Below are 19,273 nucleotides of genomic sequence, written 5' to 3'. Positions count from 1 at the left end.
TGATCATTATCAACTGGATCAGTGCCTAGTGGACGTTTGTTTTTTTAGGGTTTTTTCGTAAGTCATGGTTAATTTTTCAAGGTTCGTCATCCGAGCTCCCCACCCACCACGGAGTATCACAAGGACAATGCTAAACAAGCGGATCTCCGACTTGCAGCACCAAGAATACCCGGATGATATACTCCAGCAGAAAAATTGAAAGATTAATGATTCCACCAGATTGGCCCATGAGCCACCGCCTTCTGGGCATATGACTCTCGGCAAAAGCATACATGAAATTGTATATTTGAAATTTTGTGTTCAAAACTTCGCCAAGATTTAAAAATACCATGGCATAATTCTCAAAACTTTTGTGCAATAGTACATAGATGTAGCACAGGGCTTGGCGTGACCAGCCGATTGATAGAACCGGGCCAGTTCTACCACCCGTCTAGGTGAAGTCAGGGGCGAAGTGGTGTGTTGGGCAAAGGCACTGTTCCTGGAACCAGTGCCCTCATACACCAGACTCCCTTCCTCCACCGACACAGGGGCGCAACCCACGGCAAACGGGTTGATGGACCAAATATACTCCCGGGTCCACAACGGGGGGTTGAAGAGTGCTTAGCGTCACCCAGCACCCACCACGAGGAGGTGGCTCTTCACGGGTGCTTAGTGTCAAGTGACAGATTCCATATATATCTCCTTGAGTCATAGGGCAATGTGACACATGCTCAGATAATGATGGTCCCCATGCCTCCAAGCGTCATGAGCCACGTGACACATGCAAGCAGAAACATAGCAGTCATTACGCGGATTCGTATTCTGCAGGATTTGGGGTTGGTATTTGGCTTGGTTACGTTTAGGTGAAAGTATCTGTCTTTCAACAGTTCAATTTTTAGTTGCCAATTTTGTTTTGGACGTTAGTTTATATCACCATCATTTGTCACTGTTATAAATACTGTTTTGAACGAAATATCATAATCACTCTGAGATGAATATGAAACTCCTCAGGGGCGGATACAGCTTTTTGAGAAAAGGCGGGGGGGACACTATTGAGAAGGGGGGGGACACTTCATTTCCACCCGAGTTTCAATGGTCATATAACAAACTTTCTGGACAAAGGGGGGTGGGGTGCGCACCCCTGCACCACACACCCCCACACACCCGAACCACCCCTCTGGATCCGCCTATGCTCCTGTACATATGACTGAAACTGAGATCCACATAATTGTGGTCGAAGAAAAATGTTATGGAACTGCGATTGGTAACGTCATGTAAAATTCAGGAAGTCACTGATATTGTTTGGCACTCCGTAGTCAATAGTTTGGACAACGGGATTAGACCCACATATTCTATCAATCAATTGATTCTACAATGAGTGGTGTTCTGTGTATTAAATGACAAATGTGTACAATGTTGAAAATCTGGAAGCCTCAGTAAAATGAAAGCTAGATGTGTGCATTTCACGGATCAATACGCCTACATCCCCTCCCTGTAACCAACACCATGTATTCATTCCTTCGACGGAGACTTGAGCTAACGGGGAAATAATGCTTTTGCTTTTTCAGGAACCCCACTTGCTGTTTGCCTGTCTGACTGAAATCCTACAGTTACCAAAAGTATCCGACGTGACATTGTGCAGCAATTGTTAACATGGTATCTCAATCTTTTCTCCAGCAGTTGTTATGCCTGTTGGTTATGGCGTCAGCAGAAATTCGACAAGAGTTGTATTCAGTTGTACGTGGATATCGTTTGACAAACACACCTATGTTGACCGTGAACTACAAACCAACTAAACGGTCTGCAACATGGTGTCTCAAGCACTGTCTGGCTTTGTACTGCTCAAGTACTTCGTTCAGTCAAACTGAGGGTATTTGTGAACTCCACAGCCTGAAGTTATACGATGGTGATTCAACATATGTGGAAAGCGGCGATTGGATTTATATGGAGCCCAGATCAGGTACGGCTTTTTACATTTTCGTCAGTATACCATATGAACAAATAAACACTGAGAAACATTTCAAATAAAACCAGCTATGTATGCTATTTTAAATATCATTTTCCCCAAAGGTGGTTCGAGAATTGACAGAGTAGCATAATGTTTCGTCAATGGACAAACACATATTTTATTGATGTACCCTGTCTTGATGTTTCTCAAAGTTTGCTTGGAATCAAGTTTATATTGTTTTCTAAATTTCATCCAACAAATATTAAAATGACGGATAGACAGCAGATTGCCGTGATTGAAATGATGTGTACAATCAATCTGAAAACGTGTTTGGGTGTATCCTGAATCGTTGCAAATAACTGACTAGAACAACTGAAAGCACTTGTGCCCCTTCAGCACCAACGACGTTGTTTGGCGACAAAACATATATCGGAATGTTTAAACCTTGGTTAACATAAAGTCATGTTGTAAACGTCTTTGGTGTCAACCGAAGGGTGAACAGAAGGGCACAGACGTCTGAATCAGTTACCCGGACATGCAGGTGGTCGATGGCGTTCCACCACACAGCGGGAAGACAGGTTTCTCCTGATTGTAGCGAGACGTCACCACTTCGAGTTTCGGAGATGACCGGCGTAACAATTATTTCTAACATTCAAAGCCTCAGTAATGTTTTCAATGCACCAAGGTTTATGATAGACAGGTGGACGACATTTCAAAATTTGATGCATCAGTGACAAAAAACATGTCCAATGTGGTTCCCTATTTTGAGTTGTACCATACGTTACCGAATTATGTCCGGTGAGCAATTGACTAGACTTTGCATGCTTTAGTACCTCTGTGGCACTTCCCTCTGTGGCCTATCAGATTTTAATTGATCTAGATGAAATTTCCTGCTGTGGCCTATGGTCGTTTTGTGTGTCCCTGAGTGGCACTTTTGTGCAGTAAACCATGACTGATAAGGTGCTAGGTCATTAACACGGTATCTGATTGACCTTAATTGGCAGATTGATAGCATCATGTGAGAGGTTGTAACGGAAATACATAAGAAATCCCAACTCCAGGTGAGAATGTCCATAGGGTCTCACATTTCGCTTGAAGAAGCTGGATACGTCTGTGGTAGGTGGAGCCTGTCTTCTCAGGCAGCAAACAGACTATTTCAGGTATAGCTCTATGAGGCATGTGTGCGTGGAGTATATGCCACTGGTAAAAAGTCTTGGGCAAATTTTGAATGTTCCATCCATCAGTACAATTGAACTCAGAGCTCCAGATAAGAATTAGGTCATGTGGGTACTGTACCCACTGCATCTTTTGGGAGTGGCCCGGGTATTATGAATGTTGAGTGGGTATTTAATTTTCCGTTACCCAATGCTTTCAAATATGTGCGTATTTCAGTCATTTCACTAACCTAAGTATTACGTCATTGAGTAAGTTTACTAAGCAGGTATGTTCTGCCTCATGTCATACCTAATCAAAACCAACTTAAATATAATAGAAATGATTTCATAAAAAATCACTCATCCTATACTGACAAAAATACAATACTTGTCCTATACTAACAGTACAACTTGATAGCAATCGATGTCTTTTTCATTACGCAAGCGATTTTTATAAATATACTCTGTACGCATTTGTTTTAAACTTTTTGCGTATCTGACATTTTAAATGCGTAAATGGTACGCAACAATTATTTTTTCAATACGTATTTGGAAATTTTCTATGCGTATTTTACCCGGATAGGCAGCTTATCTGGGCCTCTGTGAACTGCTACATAATTTCTTGAGGTTTTCTACAGTTTCAAGCATAATGATGCGACTGTCGCCACAAACATCATCACATAGTCTTTGACGTGCGCCAATCTCCTTGTAGCTTGAAAACCTCAGTAGCGATCGGCAGGCGAGCATAAGAGTTTACCGCAATACTATCAGTAGCGATTTAACAATTAATTAATCATACCCCGTTAACACCCAGTAATTAAGCACTAATAAACTTGAGCCATTCACACCTCGTTAATTGAAACTGGTGACCTGTACCTCTGTGGCACGTGGCCTCTACTCAATTTCCTTCTGTGGCCTATGAAATCAGTGATGTGTGACAGAGACAAGTGCCACAGAGGGAAGTTACCCTTTGCATATGTGTGGGGAAGGATACGCTCAGCTTTTCCCGAACACCTGGTATCATCACTATTTCATAGTGATTCATAAACACATGCTCTGTCATCGTATCCCAAGTGCCTATATCGATGCTCATGCTGTTGATCACTGGATTGTCTGATCCAGACTCGAATATTTACAGACCGCGGACATATTGTTAGAATATTGCTGAGTGCGGCGTAAAACTAAACTAGCCCACTCACACATAAAATCAAGTCGTCGAACGGCAGTACAACGACTCCATTATTACAAATTTTATTCACAACTCATCAGAAAACCAGATTCGCCTCCAGTTTTGTAAAGTCCGTATCCTTACGTTGTTGCACCACCTGAGTCGTCGGCGTCGATGTAGGGGCGTAGTACAGGTCCAACAACTGGTCTACAGGCACGTAAACCCGCTTCTTTCAGACGGTTCCTAATCGTTTGAGCTGACACTCTCCTCAAACCTGGTATTTGTGTGGCAGTCACGGTTGGTAGGGCATGCCGATTACGCAGGTGATGGACCCGGATGTACCGATCTTGACGGGGGGTCGTGATTCTTGGCCTTCCACTTCTCGGGCGATCGTTGGTCAAATTGAAGTTGTTGTAGGGGCTCCAAAGTCGGGATATCGTTGTTTTGTGAACATTTAGGTGCCGTGCAACAGTTCCAAAACTTTCTCCGGCTTGAACACGACCAATGGCGATATTTCGGTCGGCAGCACTCAATCGTGGCATTTTTAACACAGCTTTTCGGCGACAAATGAATGAATATAATACGGAAGCACATCTAGTTTGACAGCATATAAAATATTGATATAAAAGAAGCAAGAGATCACTGGCAACCACAGTTAGGCCACCATACCAAGGATCGTTGGGGGAAAACTACTTCAGCTTCCTACACGATAGGGCTGGAATAACCCATCTCTTTGTCTGGAGGCACGATGATGGGGATGAGGCTGTTGCAATTAGATCGGATTTCATTTTTATTGACTTGGCGTAGCACACATGAAAATTGAAGGCTAAGTCAGTAGAACTTCTCATTTTCTTTAAAATTATTGTACCGACCCGATCATTAAAAGTCTTATATTTCACTAAAATTTTCACTAACCTTTTCACTAACGATCTCCGGATAAGACTGCGAATTAAGAGGTAATATAAAAATAATGTAATACATGTCGCTTTGAGATCTAATATGATCCCGACGTGGGCGACAACTAGGATGGAACCAAATGGTTATCAAATTTCAGAGGACGAAAATCAGAAAAGTTAAAACCTGAGCAAAACTCATTGATATTTCACTTATATATACTGAGAGAAACAAATAAAGGGTCACAGAAAAATTCAAGCGTTCCTTTATTATTTTCCAGTTTTCATCACCACAGGGCTATTCAAAGCTGGTGAAGAAAACTGGAAAATATTAAAGGAACGCTTGAATTTTTCTGTGATCCTTTATTTGTTTCTCTCAGTATATTTTATTATTGTCGAACAGTAGGTTTCTTCAACTATCGCAGTATCACCAATGTTATTTATGTATTGCAATATCGCAACGTACACTTAAAGGCAAAAGAAACTGTGAGTAGAAAGACATGACAAAGGATGGTTGTAGCTGCCAAAACTTGTGACTTGTGAGTTTTGTTTTACGCTGCTTTTTGCAAGAAAAAATGTTCTTCACCCATCGTTCCCATGTAGGGAATCGAACCCGGGTCTTCGGCGTGACAAACGAATGCTTTGACCACTAGGCTACCGCGCCGCACCTAACTCAGGAATGAACCATTAAAGCTTATGTTACTATTACATTTGCGCAATCAAACAGGCATTTACCCAAACCTGCAGAGATTGTGTCATCAAGCTTCTGATTGAAGCGCAGGTACTGAAGGTCAACCAATCCAAAGCCTGTCGGAGGTGTGTCATCAAGCTTCTGATTGAAGCGCAGGTACTAAAGGTCAACCAATCCTAAGCATTCGGAGGTGTGTCATCAAGCTTCTAATGGAAGCTCGGATACGGAATGTCAACCAATCCTAAGCCTGCCAGGGTTAAAGTGCCGATACAACCGAAAATCCTTGACATCGTGGTCACGTGTATCTCTCATTTGTATCCTGCATATTGGCCTAGTTCTCTTGTTTCAATTTTAGTGTTGCGTCATAGTGGGAAGATGTCACAGCTCTTCGTTATCTAACCCATTGGTTTCTATACCATCAAAGAAGATGGCCTCATCCACCTCGCTTATGGATGAATTGGTTTCTGTAAACCTGTTGAATAAATAAAAGTTATTACCTTGGAAGGAATATGCCAGGATGACGTTAACAAGCTCATTCCGCAAGGTTTTCCATAACACATTCAAACCATTCTGTGCAGTTACTGATACGGGTAGCGATATCAGTCTAAATAATTGACTTGTCATTGAACATTATTAGTCCTTGACAGTGAGGAATGAATCTTACACATCAACAGGACGCCATAGCTAGCTATCCATGGAGATTCAGTGAAATCATACAATCATTGTACAGGATGGTTACAGACACAAATACAAAATGTATGACATTATGATACCCTATATTTCACCATAATTATTGGTAGAATTGTGTGGTATGTTTGCAATTGATCGTTGACAAACATCGGAAGGAAGTTAGCGGAAGGGACTTGACAATTCTTGACTGCATGTTAGTAACAGTGTATGAAATAAGGCCCATCCGACCGCCAGAGACGGTCTAGAGTTCTGACGGACGGTCTAAATTTACAGCTAGCCAGCCCGGAATGGTCTGGTAAAATTTTTAGATGTTCCATACATCTGAGTAAATTCACCATATTTGGTCTGGTTAAATCCATTTTGGGCTGGTAACATTTTGAATTACCAGCCCTGATGCCTGGCTTGATTTTTGGCTTATTTCATACACTGATCTAAGCTTTGCTGACTAGCTGATCTGAGTGACCTTTCAGGCTTGTGAAGGTTGACTAGTTCCTGGAGATAGAATGGAGCAATTCTGGTACCCTCTTCCCGTCTTTAACTCTGCTACCTTCCTGTAAACAGTGTATGTTACTATGTGGCAAAGCTACTGTGTTGGAAGCAAGCAACTTTAGCTAACGACTTAATTGTCTCCGATACGTCATCGATTTTCATCAATATTTCATCGAGAAGCGATTATTCGCAATGTGACCTCACATCAGTGCATTGATTCAAAGACCTCAAACACTGTTTAAATACTGTTCAATACTTAAAGGAGGTATAGAAAGTACAGAGTAAACATCTGCACACTCAATACATTTAATTATCTCTAATTTTACTGGTATTTACTGTTATACACCAAACCACTACCCTAATCCAAAACCAGGGCAGATACATACCGTCATTCCAGGTTCTCTCGAGCGGTAACTGTGCTTTCGTGTTAGAGTGAATGTGCGTATTGTTTAGTTCTTTACAGTACGTTAATCTTCATGACAATCAACTGATCTTTCGTTATATGAGTGAGTGAGTGATTGAGTTTAGTTTAACGCCGCACTCAGCAATAGTCCAGCTATATGGCGGCGGTCTGTAAATAATCGAGTCTGAACCTGGCATTCCAGTGATCAACAGTATAAGCATCGATCTACGCAAATGGGTTACTATGACATGGATCAACCAAGTCAGCGAGCCTGATCACCCGATCCTATTAGTCGCGTCTTACCACAAGCATGGGTTGCTGAAGATCAATTCTAACCCTGATCTTCATGGTCCTTTCGTTATGAACAAGGCGCAATGTGACACTGAAGTGATCTTTCGTTATGAACAAGACGCAATATGACAATAAAGAGATCCTTCTTAATATACAAGACGCTAACGGAATTCTGCGTTCCTGGGAGTGTACTAATTCATCACACGAAACCACAAACTTCATTTCTTCCGAGTTTCGAAGACCGATTCAGCGAGGAGGAATAGGTGTATGTTAGCTTGGAGAAACAAGTCAAAAGATGTTTATTGTACAAAGGGCCCCCGGTCCATATACGTTGAAGTTATGCATACTTATATATAAAAATTACGTTACAAATGGATCTCCAAAACTTCATATCAAATTGTTACGTTTAATAAGTGCATAATTAATATAGTACGACAGCTTATTATTACATGCTGTTCACTTGATGTAAGATGTAGTTTAAAAGCCAATAAAGGTGCCTTACATAGGTAATATTTAGTTGTATATTACGCAAATCGTCATAAAAAGGACTTGTGTTAGTCTGAAAAAGGGCATACAAGTAAAAAATAATTTTATTTTCCACATCTCAATTCTCACATTCTTTCAATAAAAAAACGTCTTCCTTCGCTTGCCATTATGTTGATCAAGCCTAACCCAAAACGTATAAATGGATATCTTAATTTCTTTGATGTTAGAACCGATAGATATTTTTCTGGAAGGAGAAATGATGTGCATATTCTATAAGAGTCATATCGTGAACTATTATCTATTACGGAATGCCATTCTTAATAAAACTCATTAAGACTTCTTTCACGAAACTGAGTTCAAAGCATCCTTGCACCAACTGACTGACTTAACCATACAAAACCATAACTGTGTGAAAACAGAAGTTTTCTTACATGAAATGCCAACGTCACTTTACCAATGTCGTCCAAATGAACAAGCATGTTATAAGACTGTTTGGGTAATCTATTTTCTTGCATACACAATATATGAAACCAGAATTATATACATCGAGTATGATCATTTATATACAGGGGATGCCTGCCACATTCACCGCACACAATTCGGTGTAGATGGTCCAACATTTAAACATTTCTTACAGGCCATCACACGTAGATTTTCTATGCATTCATATCGAAGGAATCTCCAGACCTCGGATCCATACAAGAGAATATGTTTCATCTGACAATCAAATAGTTTAAAGTAAATACCAATTTTATACAAAGCAGATAAAAGACTTATCAGTGCTTTTTGGCTTTCAATGATAATTCAGTAACAGATGTCTTCCAATTCATAGTGGATGTAAACTTGAAACCAAGATAAGTAGAATGGTCAGTGACATTTTGTTTTATTATTACAGGTTGGTTATCAAAGGACCATCTTTCTTTAGAAGATACCCGGCCAGCTTTTCTAAATATAACAATATGATTCTTATCTAGATTAACTGATAAATCCCATTTTTTTAGTATAACGTTCCACGCCGCCATATAGCCGGAATAGTGCTGAGTGCGGCGTAAAACTCAACTCACTCACTCACTATAACGTTGCAAAATATTCAACTGAGTTTGAAGTCCAACTGCAGATTCTGATAAAAGAATTACGTCATCAGCAAATAAAAGAACAAAAAGTTCTAAAAAAACTGGAAATATTTTGGTGTGATGCTTACCATTTGCGATAATATCGTAATACAATTGGTTGATAAACAGGGAAAATAAAATTGGACTCACAACATATCCTTGTCTAACGCCAACGGGGCAGTCGAATCTTATCTTGACCACAACGTACACACGATTTGACATTAGTATACATAGCTTTTAAAATCGAATTTTTAGATGTTCCATACATCTGAGTAAATTCACCATATTTGGTCTGGTTAAATCCATTTTGGGCTGGTAACATTTTGAAGTTACCAGTCCTGATGTCTGGCTTGATTTTTGGCTTATTTCATACACTGATCTAAGCTTTGCTGACTAGCTGATCTGAGTGACCTTTCAGGCTTGTGAAGGTTGACTAGTTCCTGGAGATAGAATGGAGAAATCCTGGTACCCTCTTCCCGTCTTTAACTCTGCTACCTTCCTGTAAACAGTGACATATGAAGGGGCATTGTCCATTAGACCCTTCATCTGCTTGAATGGCTGTAAATGTTAGTCTTTGCATTGGAGCTACTTGGTAACAGCCTTGTGGCCAATTTTGTCTACTTTCATCCGCAAAGACTGCATTGTCACTTTGCTGCCTTCAGATATATGTTGCCTGGTTTCGCGTTTGAATCAAATGTAATCATAGGGCGTTTTTTTTATCTATACATTCTTGACATACCTATGTTTAGGTGATTTTCTTTTCGATCAGACTTGAAGCTTGAGCAAAGATACGTAATGAAGCTACCCAATCCTCAATAGTATGTTCCTCTTGAAACACACATGTCATCCCTGGAATCAACACAGGGGTAAAGACGTATTTTGCTTACGACTTCGCAGATGTGTTGACCTGGGACGGCTGGAAAGTGGTGTTTCGGGGCCAGAAAGATACAGGGACGTCCATCTACTCAGCATGGTTGAACGACAGCCTCTACCACGACCACCCACTTCTACCACCTCGACTGAAACCTGGCTGTTTCTCACCAAACACGTCTCGGCCATGTGACGATCATTTCAGAAGCAAGATTATGTCTGCATGGGAAACGGCTGGTATACAGCTGGTAAGTCAACAACTATTGCCGAAAGGAAAGAGTAGAGGCGAACATAGTCATCCAACATGATGATAACGATCATAAATGCATGTTTGTCTTGTGTGAAGATGGGCGAGACCATATATACATATACAGCTTCCTCGACGCCATGGCAAAAGATCGGTTTTGTCAAGGCACTTTTAAAATTGAAGATTCTATATCAATCAAGACAAGCTTTATTCTGAGTAAAACCCATGCCAATGATATAATCAGTCACAGACTAATCATTAAATCCATTAGCTTGTGTTCGTGCGTGAATTCGTGCATATAAAATTGTATCCTACAACGTTATCAGAAACAATAACGTTAACGTTTGTCAGGTGAAAGTTCTACTAATGAAGAACAGTCGCGTTCGGAGCGAAATTATTTTTGATGGGACTGGTACTACCAAGACGTCCTGGTTTACGGAGACGAGGGTGATTAATTCAACATGGACGGATCTCACGACGTCAACTTTCAATTATTTCAGCATCGAAGGGTAAGTGTTCAGTCTATTCATTAAAGACCATTTGAGATCCTCTTGAATGTTATCAATGAAAGGTAATTACCTTGACCATGCTTTTAAAAGTATACACATTTACAAAGATATCGCAACTCTTCATACATTTCGTAGTATCAATATGTCGTCTTAGCCATAGCAAATGAACTGATCCAAAACTCCATTGACATTACTATCTGAATAAAATTATCTTCAAAGAATAATTAAATGGCGAATGTAAATCTATTGTTCAGAGAAGGAAACATGGCATAGAAATTTCTCATTTTGTAGAGCTGGGGCCCCTTCCACGAAGCAACCTTTACTAAGGTTAACCTTAACTCCCATTCTGTAACATTGCACTAAGGTTATCTTAGTGACTTACGATCACCTTAGTGCTTTGTGAAAGGAGGCCCTGGTCTCAAGAAATCACGCATCAATAACCGGGCAAATTGTTAACGTCTGGTGTAACCTCCGCCAACTGCGGTGAGGTGAAATGGGGTTTAACGTCGCACTTAAGAATATTTCGCTCATATGACGACGTGCATGCGTGTGTATGTGTGGCTGCTTGTACTAGTCCAGACTTAAGCTGGTTTTATAGTGCTAGCTCACTGAGATACCATGCCGCAGTGAAGCATGAATACCCCACTCAGACACATTACACTGTCTCCCAGCCGACCAGTCCTTGTTGTACCCATTAATGCCGAGCGCCAGGCAGGGACCAACAAGTACCATATTGTTTGGTATGGGATCGAACCCGCGACCTTCCGCTCTCCGGGCGGACGTTCTAACCACTACACCACGGAGGTGGTCTCCGCCAACTGCAATAACATCCCTGACCCCTTCATCACGGACTGTGTCACATGTTGAATTTAACGGTTTGATATTGCCTTCCATTCTTGATGGGGGCGGTGGGGTAGCCTCGTTGTTAAAGCGTTCGCTCGTCACGCCGAAGACTCGGGTTCGATTCCACACATGACTACAATGTGTGAAGCCCATTTCTGGTGTCCCCGACGTGTTATTCCTCGAATATTGCTACAAGCGGCGTAAAACCATACTGACTCACTCGTTAGATACAAGGCACAACATGAGTGAGTGAGTGAGTGAGTTTAAGTTTACGCCGCACACGGCATATGCTAAGATTTTACTGTCCTTTGTGACAAATACTTCACATATTTAACATAACTCTTCTCGTCCCTTTATCATTGAAATATTGTCTGTGCGACGTAATCTATTAACTGACGCACTCATTTATTCCCGTGTATCAATACTTTGTTCTGAATGGTCTTTCTGGCGTATTTTGCTACCGATAATATCCCAAATATGCTTTATGAGATCTGGACTCCTGGCGGACCAAGGTGGAGTTGATACCATTTGTTGGTGTAAGAACTCACCAAAGACACGTGCGCTATATTGTTTAGCATAGCGTGAGTGAGTGAGTTTGGTTTTACGCCGCTTTTAGCAATATTCCAGCAATATCATGGCGGGGGACACCAGAAATGAGCTTCACACATTGTACCCACGTGGGGAATCGAACCCGGGTCTTCGGCGTGACGAGCGAACGCTTTAACCATCAGGCTACCCCACCGCCCCGTTTAGCATAGAGGATGGACATAGAAATGTGTACTTTCTCAAACGTATTCCGTTGTGAATATGCAGTGCTTCTGTGGCCAAACACGGCCATCAGTCATGAACTAAGTATACTTTCGTCCGACCAGTGGACCCTTCTCCATGTCGTCAATTTCAAGTGACGTCGAGCTTGACACCAAAGTAGACGTTCTGATTTCTGCTCTCATGATAACTAAATACGTATTATAGCTGACGGCCGATATGAGGCGATTTAGAACCGTTTTGTTGGACAAACGACTGTGCATTCTAAGATCTGTGACTTGTGATCGACCTGAACACTGACTGTCATGGCCACTCGGCTGATAGTCGATGGATGACAACCAACACCTCTTGCAATAGCACTCAATGACATGCCAGTTATCAGCATACCAATAATCCATGATATTTTGTCAATTGAGGAGGTCCCATATTTGCTTCAACAATAAAATCAATTGATTTTATCGATCAGCAAATATACAGTTTATTCAAACTAACTTGATATTTGCTTACAGGTTGCCTTTCATCGTAGGAAGTGCTTTGCTAATATCAATGAATACAACGAAACATAGTTGTGCTATGAATATAAATGGTTATATGGGGTAACACTTTCCTTTGTGTATATACTTCAGACTTTGCTCCACAGTGTGTCTATTTCCTATTTAAGCTTACAGTTATATCCTAAAAAGACATGTGGTTTTGCATCTGTTGTTGAACAACTGGAGTGTATACAATGCGGATTCTTAAAGACTCAAAGAATCTACATGACTTCTTGCAAACTCAGGAAAAACTATACGTTTTGTTTGAACATGAGCGGTGTACACCACATGGCAAACTTCAAATCCTTGGACATTTATTACAAACGGATTAACCATACATGTAGATACAGATTCATATCTTCAGAGGCTGAGGACAGTTTTCGGAGGCAACATATGTGAAATAGTCGACTATTTTAGTGATAAAATCTATGTAAAACTAAGGAGTACGAGAAGTCTGGAAAGAACAAAGCATTCCAATAAGCAAGACTTGTGCTCCCTTCTTGCGGATTTGTTTCTTTATATACATAGTTTAGAAAATCTGCTCCGGTTGGCAAAGTCAAAACAAGGGTAATTTGGGAAAGTAGCGTCCTATGTTTCCATGATCTGATTAAAAACATCAAATATATAAGGAAAACCTTCAAAGGTTTTAACGTAGATGTATGGAGGATTATCGCCCACATTTCGACGCATCAGTGCCACTGTTGGGACAGGGAGAACTCCGCGTTTTACAGTGAATCCAAGAGACATGCTCATGATATCGTCAGATTTGCACAGGTAGATCTGCTGCTTTTCGTGTAGATATGTTATGAATATGAAAAATATGTCGCTCTGTTATTTTTACATGACCACGGATCAATCCACAAGACGTACTAAGTGTGAGTTAAAGAGTATGTTTATCAATATTCCAGCAATATCATGCCGGGTTACGCTAGAAATGGGCTTCACAGATTGTACCCATATGGGTAATCGAACACAGGTCTTCGGCGTGGCGAGCGAACGCTTTAACTACTAGACTACCCTACTGCCCCTGCTAAGTATGGTCACAGACCGATCTATAAAGTTGTTACGTGCACTATTCATGGTTTTGTAAGGATTTGGGGGAACTATAGACAGTTGGATACCTTAGTGAAACAATCATTGCTACTTTCCGACAGGTAATCCCCTAGGTAATTGTAGAAATGACTCGTTAATCACTGTTCATCATCACTCGCAAGTAATATATCCTCGAAACAATATATTCTTTACAGACATCCAGACACTCGTCGCTTCTTAATCAGCAACCGTTACAATGGCTGTCCTAACGATATAATGTGGATGATGGTAATCGATAGTAATGAGTCCATTCATGCATGTCAGTGGGATCACCCAGCAACCGCACCCAAGTTCCTCTACACCCCGAAAAGTACGAAGACCATCACGGGAACGCTGACAGGTATTTCATAGTTGTATTGTATATTTTCATTTATTACCAAGCCGTTGAAGCTATCACTGTTTAATAAATCAGAAGACTCCTCCCTCCCTCCCTCCCTCTCTCCTCTCTCTCTCTCTCTCTCTCTCTCTCTCTCTCTCTCTCTCTCTCTCTCTCTCTCTCTCTCTCTCTCTCTCTCTCTCTCTCTCTCTCTCTCTCTCTCTCTCTCTCTCTCGTTTATTTGTAAATAAATAGAGTAATGTTGACAATCATACATGAAATGTATTCATATACGGCGTAATGCACTGGTGCTGTAAGTTGAATTTTGAGATATAATTTTGCTAATGTTGGGTGAGTAATAACTAAAATACTAAACGATGTCCCGTGTAATACCACATTTATGAAAGTCATGAATGGTATTCGCTTCCGCTCGTTAGATACCAAACCATTCACTCGTTTCATAAATAAGGTGAGTGAGTGAGTGAGTTTAGTTTTACGCCATACTCAGCAATATTTTAGCTATATGGCGGCGGTCTGTAAATAACCGAGTCTGGACCAGACAATCCAGTGATCAATACCATGATCATCGATCTACGCAATTGGGTTACGATGGCATGTGTCAAGCGAATCAGCGAGCCTCACCACCCGATCCCGTTTGTCGCCTTTAACGAAAAGCATGGGTTACTGAAGATCAGTTCTAACCCAAATCTTCACGGGTTCATAAATAATATGACATTACGTACACACGGGACATCGTTTAGTATTCTCTATGTGTATATATTACCTGTAGTCGGCCAATAGTCAATCAGGAGGTATCCCTTCCTTCACGTCGGGCCTGGGGCGGTGGGGTAGCCCAGTGGTTAAAGCTTTGGCTCATCACGCCGAAGACCCGGGTTCGATTCCCCACATGGGTACAATGTGTGAAGCCCATTTCTGGTGTCCCCCGCCATGATATGGCTGGAATATTGCTAAAAGCGGCGTAAAACTAAACTCACTCAGGTCGGGTCTGACAATGATGCTGCACACATGCTACAATGCAGTTGTCATCATCACTGGTTACTAGTATACAGACATACAGCAGCTACACCACTCCTTTTGACACTCTGTGCCCAAGTTGGTAACTCTTGAGCATGGGAGGGTACGTAAGTCCGGAAACAGTCAAAGGAAATTTAAATTTACCAGCTGTTTTAAATGTAGTATTCTTGTCATTTTAATATTGGCTAAATTTGACTTCAATCGCCAGCGGCTGAAGGGGTGATATAAATCCAACTAGGGTCCATGCAGGTAGCAAAAGTACTGTAATTCACCCATGGTCCCTAGTTTGGTGATCTACCTTCAGTTGTTGGCGATCTATAGCCAGTTTTTATATTGTATTGTCCAAATAGTGCTATTAGTTCTAATTTTCCACACTAGTTTTAGTTGTAATTGTGATATTCTAGTTGTTTTTCTGTCCTTCGTCGACAGGTTTAAATAATATACATCTGTTCCATTTCAATGTCACATATGTTCTCGTCACGATATGGCTGAAATATTGCCGATGTGACGTTAAATAATAGCTCACTCACTCACTTGAGCATGATACGACTGTGGCAACAAACAATTACAGTGAGGAAACATTATATATTACTACAAATCGCGGCAAACGTACTTATAGCCCAGGGCCTAGATTTTCGAAGCTCTCTTAACGCTAAGATTGTCGTAAGTGCCATACATTAACATTACCTTACGACTATCTTAGGGCTTAGAGAGCTTCGAAAATATAGGTATATGATAGCAAATATTTTAGTGAAGAAAGTTTGTATCATAACATCAACATGAATTCTCTAAATATTTAATGGCAATAACATTTTAAACATGATTGTAGTGCTGTGTGCGGCGTTAAACAACAACCAGCTAACCAGCTCTAATGTAAAGTACAGCTTGAGGATACAGACCAAGAGGAACACTTGAAAAGATAACAACCAAGAAGCTGTTACTGTTATACAGGGTCTATAATAATTTTCATGGGCTGACCTGAAACAGATTGTGAGATGCACTCATGAAAGCGTGTGGGATTGTTAAAATGAGATGTGGATGCAATAACATGTATGATCAAGTCACAATATGTATGAATTATTGTCGACGTGGCTTAAATAAAACTCACTCACTCGCCTTCTTGACATCTTACCTTAAGATGATTGAGCTGCTGCTATTCCTTTTGAGACAAAGAAGAGAAGGAAACAGACAGCTATTTGTCAACGATCTATGACAAGACACTGTGGTTGCCAACTATGGCATTTGTTACTCTTGGACTTGTATTTGTCCGGAACTGTATCTAACAGAATTGTTTAGACCCATAACCAGGTATAAGACAGACAATACCAAACTATCAATATTTGATACCACACATTTGTATTTTTATTTCATTTGTATATCTTCCTCGACCTATCAAAAGTACCGCCACTATGGCGATGTAGACGTGTACAAAATATTTGGTTTGAGCTGCATCGACACACAAGGCGCAAAAAGTGAGTGAGTTAAGAGTCACATCGGCAATATTTCAGCCATATCGTGACTAAAACAAAGTCTATTTTCATGATAAATACACATAATTTATATAACCATGTCAACGAAGGACATTAAAGTGAGTAGATTATTACAAAATGGGTTAAAACTAGCTAGCGTATATCTTAAACTGTAGACAACTATTTTGGACAATACATTGTACAACTGGGCTATTTATTGCCAACAACTGAAGGTAGATCACCATACTAAGGTCCTTGGGGACTTACATTACTATTGCTACCTGCATGGACCCTAGCTGGATTTACACCATCTCTTCAGCCATTGGCGTTTATGCTGAGATTTAGCCATGCATTAAAATGACAAAAATACTGCGATTAAAAATCTGGTAGACTTAATTTTACTTCAGATGTTTTGGGACTTACGTACCCTCTCAGGAGAACAATAATTTTATGCTGCGTCAACGCCCTTCGAAGGTACAGCCACTCACAAATTCAGTTTCTAATTTAAATCACCAATACTAAAAATGCATTTATCTACAAAACACATTAATCAAAATTCATTGAACAGTTCTATTTCTTTTAAAAATTCGAAAATAAAAGGAAAGGCACAAAGAAGTTCCTAATCTTTTTAATTCGGAATTTATTTTAATCATATGACGTCCATTGAGATATGATCGAAAAAAATATCCTTTGGCTAAAAGCCAACCTTTAACTCCTCCAAAAAACCGCAATGGCGCGAGCCTTTTGGCCATTCAGTTGGGTGCACTGGTGTATAATCATGTTGTTTTTTCTCAAAATATACACCGTTAACAACCATTTTTACTTCTTTTCAGATTTCGAGTACGGAGATGCAATGGTGATTCTTGTTAAACTGGGCAACTAAGGCCACGAAAAGCCCTTTTCAGTTACTTCTTGCCTATTACTTAATGAAGAGCTACAAGTCAGTGATTGGTTTATCATTACGCCTTAAAAAACAACAATGAACTGCATCAACCCATGGACGCAGCTTATTATCATAGAGATCCCCTTTGCCCAAATTAGAAGCATCAGTGGCATGAATTAAGTCTTGTTCTGACTTGTTCAGGTGAATAAATGACTTACTTCTTCTGTATGTGTTTTGTGGGGGCGATGGGGAAGCCTAGTGGTTAAGTCACGCCGAAAACCCTGGTTCGATTTCACGGGTACAATGTGTGAAGCCCTGGCGAGCGCGGGCTATTTGATATCCGGATGCATTCAGCTTTATAATCAGTTCAGGTGTTTCAAGAAATAGATTCCTTGCGTCTACATTTCTCTTGCTTCTGTCTCTTTCCCATCAAACCTAGCTGTATGCTGTCACACTGTTATATGACTAATCAGTTTTCTAAATGGTATATGCATAGATATGTTTCTATCCATGTGTATTTCGAACCATTTATTTTTAAAATATCACGCTCTGAATACAGTCCTGAAGTAAAACTAAACCTGTATACATCATGTTAGATTATATACAAAATATATATTTTGAACGGAAAAGATAGCATGACATATATCGATAACATTTAAACATTGGGTAGAACTGTCCAAGACGGGTCAGGGCACGTTCTGCATGAATTTTTTATACTTCATTTACATGACATGGACATTCCGACTCCATAACCATGTTGATACAACCCGTGTCTATTGTGGTATGATGTACTTTCAACACACACACTGTATTCATCAAAACAGGTCACACGCTCTAGCGAACGCGGGCTATTTGAAACGACGGGGTCACGTGAGTTGTCAAGCGCGCTCAATTCAAACTGGGCTAACAGGTACTGTCTGTCTATTCAGGGCAGCACGCTATACATAGCTCTATTCATTACACTTTGCTTTTGTTTTTCACGTCTTATAAAGGGTTTTCTACAAGACTGCATGAACGCATTTAAACACCCACCTTTCATTGACCTTTCCTGACCTGTGAAGTCCTGCTTACATTAAAATATTCATGCAATCTCGTGCATACATTATCGGATCAACCGGATCAACCCAAATGGCCCTCTGGCGACTTAAACATTACTACTTACCACTTAATGGAGTTAAAGCTTACATGCAAAGCAAAACACAAATTTGCAGATTCTGATACCTTTCGGTATGGACTTACAGTAACAAATTATCAAAATGCAAATTCAAATTATAAAGTTGAACGTGATGAAAAAAATCCCGCGACATCGCAGTTCAAACGATTCACTAAAAAAACCCAGCTGGGGTGAAATGTGGTTTCAACAGCTGTGCTGCGCTGCGCATATGGCACATGCGCAGTGAATAGGTT

General features: G+C 40.5%; 1 protein-coding gene across 1 annotated transcript; it reads left to right on the top strand.

Annotated features, from left to right (window-relative positions):
• Positions 1-1,515: 1,515 nt before the first annotated feature.
• LOC124270092 lies at positions 1,516-18,111 on the top strand. The gene is made up of 5 exons (XM_046705111.1): positions 1,516-1,939; positions 10,202-10,422; positions 10,773-10,930; positions 14,319-14,503; positions 17,817-18,111. The coding sequence occupies exons 1-5, from the start codon at positions 1,633-1,635 to the stop codon at positions 17,864-17,866; spliced, it is 921 nt and encodes a 306-aa protein (XP_046561067.1). The 5' UTR covers positions 1,516-1,632; the 3' UTR covers positions 17,867-18,111.
• The last annotated feature ends 1,162 nt before the right edge of the window (positions 18,112-19,273 follow it).

The sequence above is a fragment of the Haliotis rubra genome, unplaced genomic scaffold, assembly GCF_003918875.1.
Source record: "Haliotis rubra isolate DU_JTF1 unplaced genomic scaffold, ASM391887v1 Scf15, whole genome shotgun sequence".
NCBI lineage: Eukaryota > Metazoa > Mollusca > Gastropoda > Lepetellida > Haliotidae > Haliotis > Haliotis rubra.
Note: the sequence above shows the minus strand (reverse complement) of the source record. Positions and strands in the feature narration are given on the sequence as shown.

Excerpts from the sequence above, each read along its gene's own strand:
- LOC124270092 (XM_046705111.1), top strand. The coding sequence starts at position 1,633 with ATGGTATCTCAATCTTTTCTCCAGCAGTTGTTATGCCTGTTGGTTATG. Across the intron at positions 1,940-10,201 it reads TTATATGGAGCCCAGATCAG|ATGTGTTGACCTGGGACGGC; the intron begins GTACGGCTTTTT and ends ACGACTTCGCAG. Across the intron at positions 10,931-14,318 it reads AATTATTTCAGCATCGAAGG|ACATCCAGACACTCGTCGCT; the intron begins GTAAGTGTTCAG and ends TATTCTTTACAG.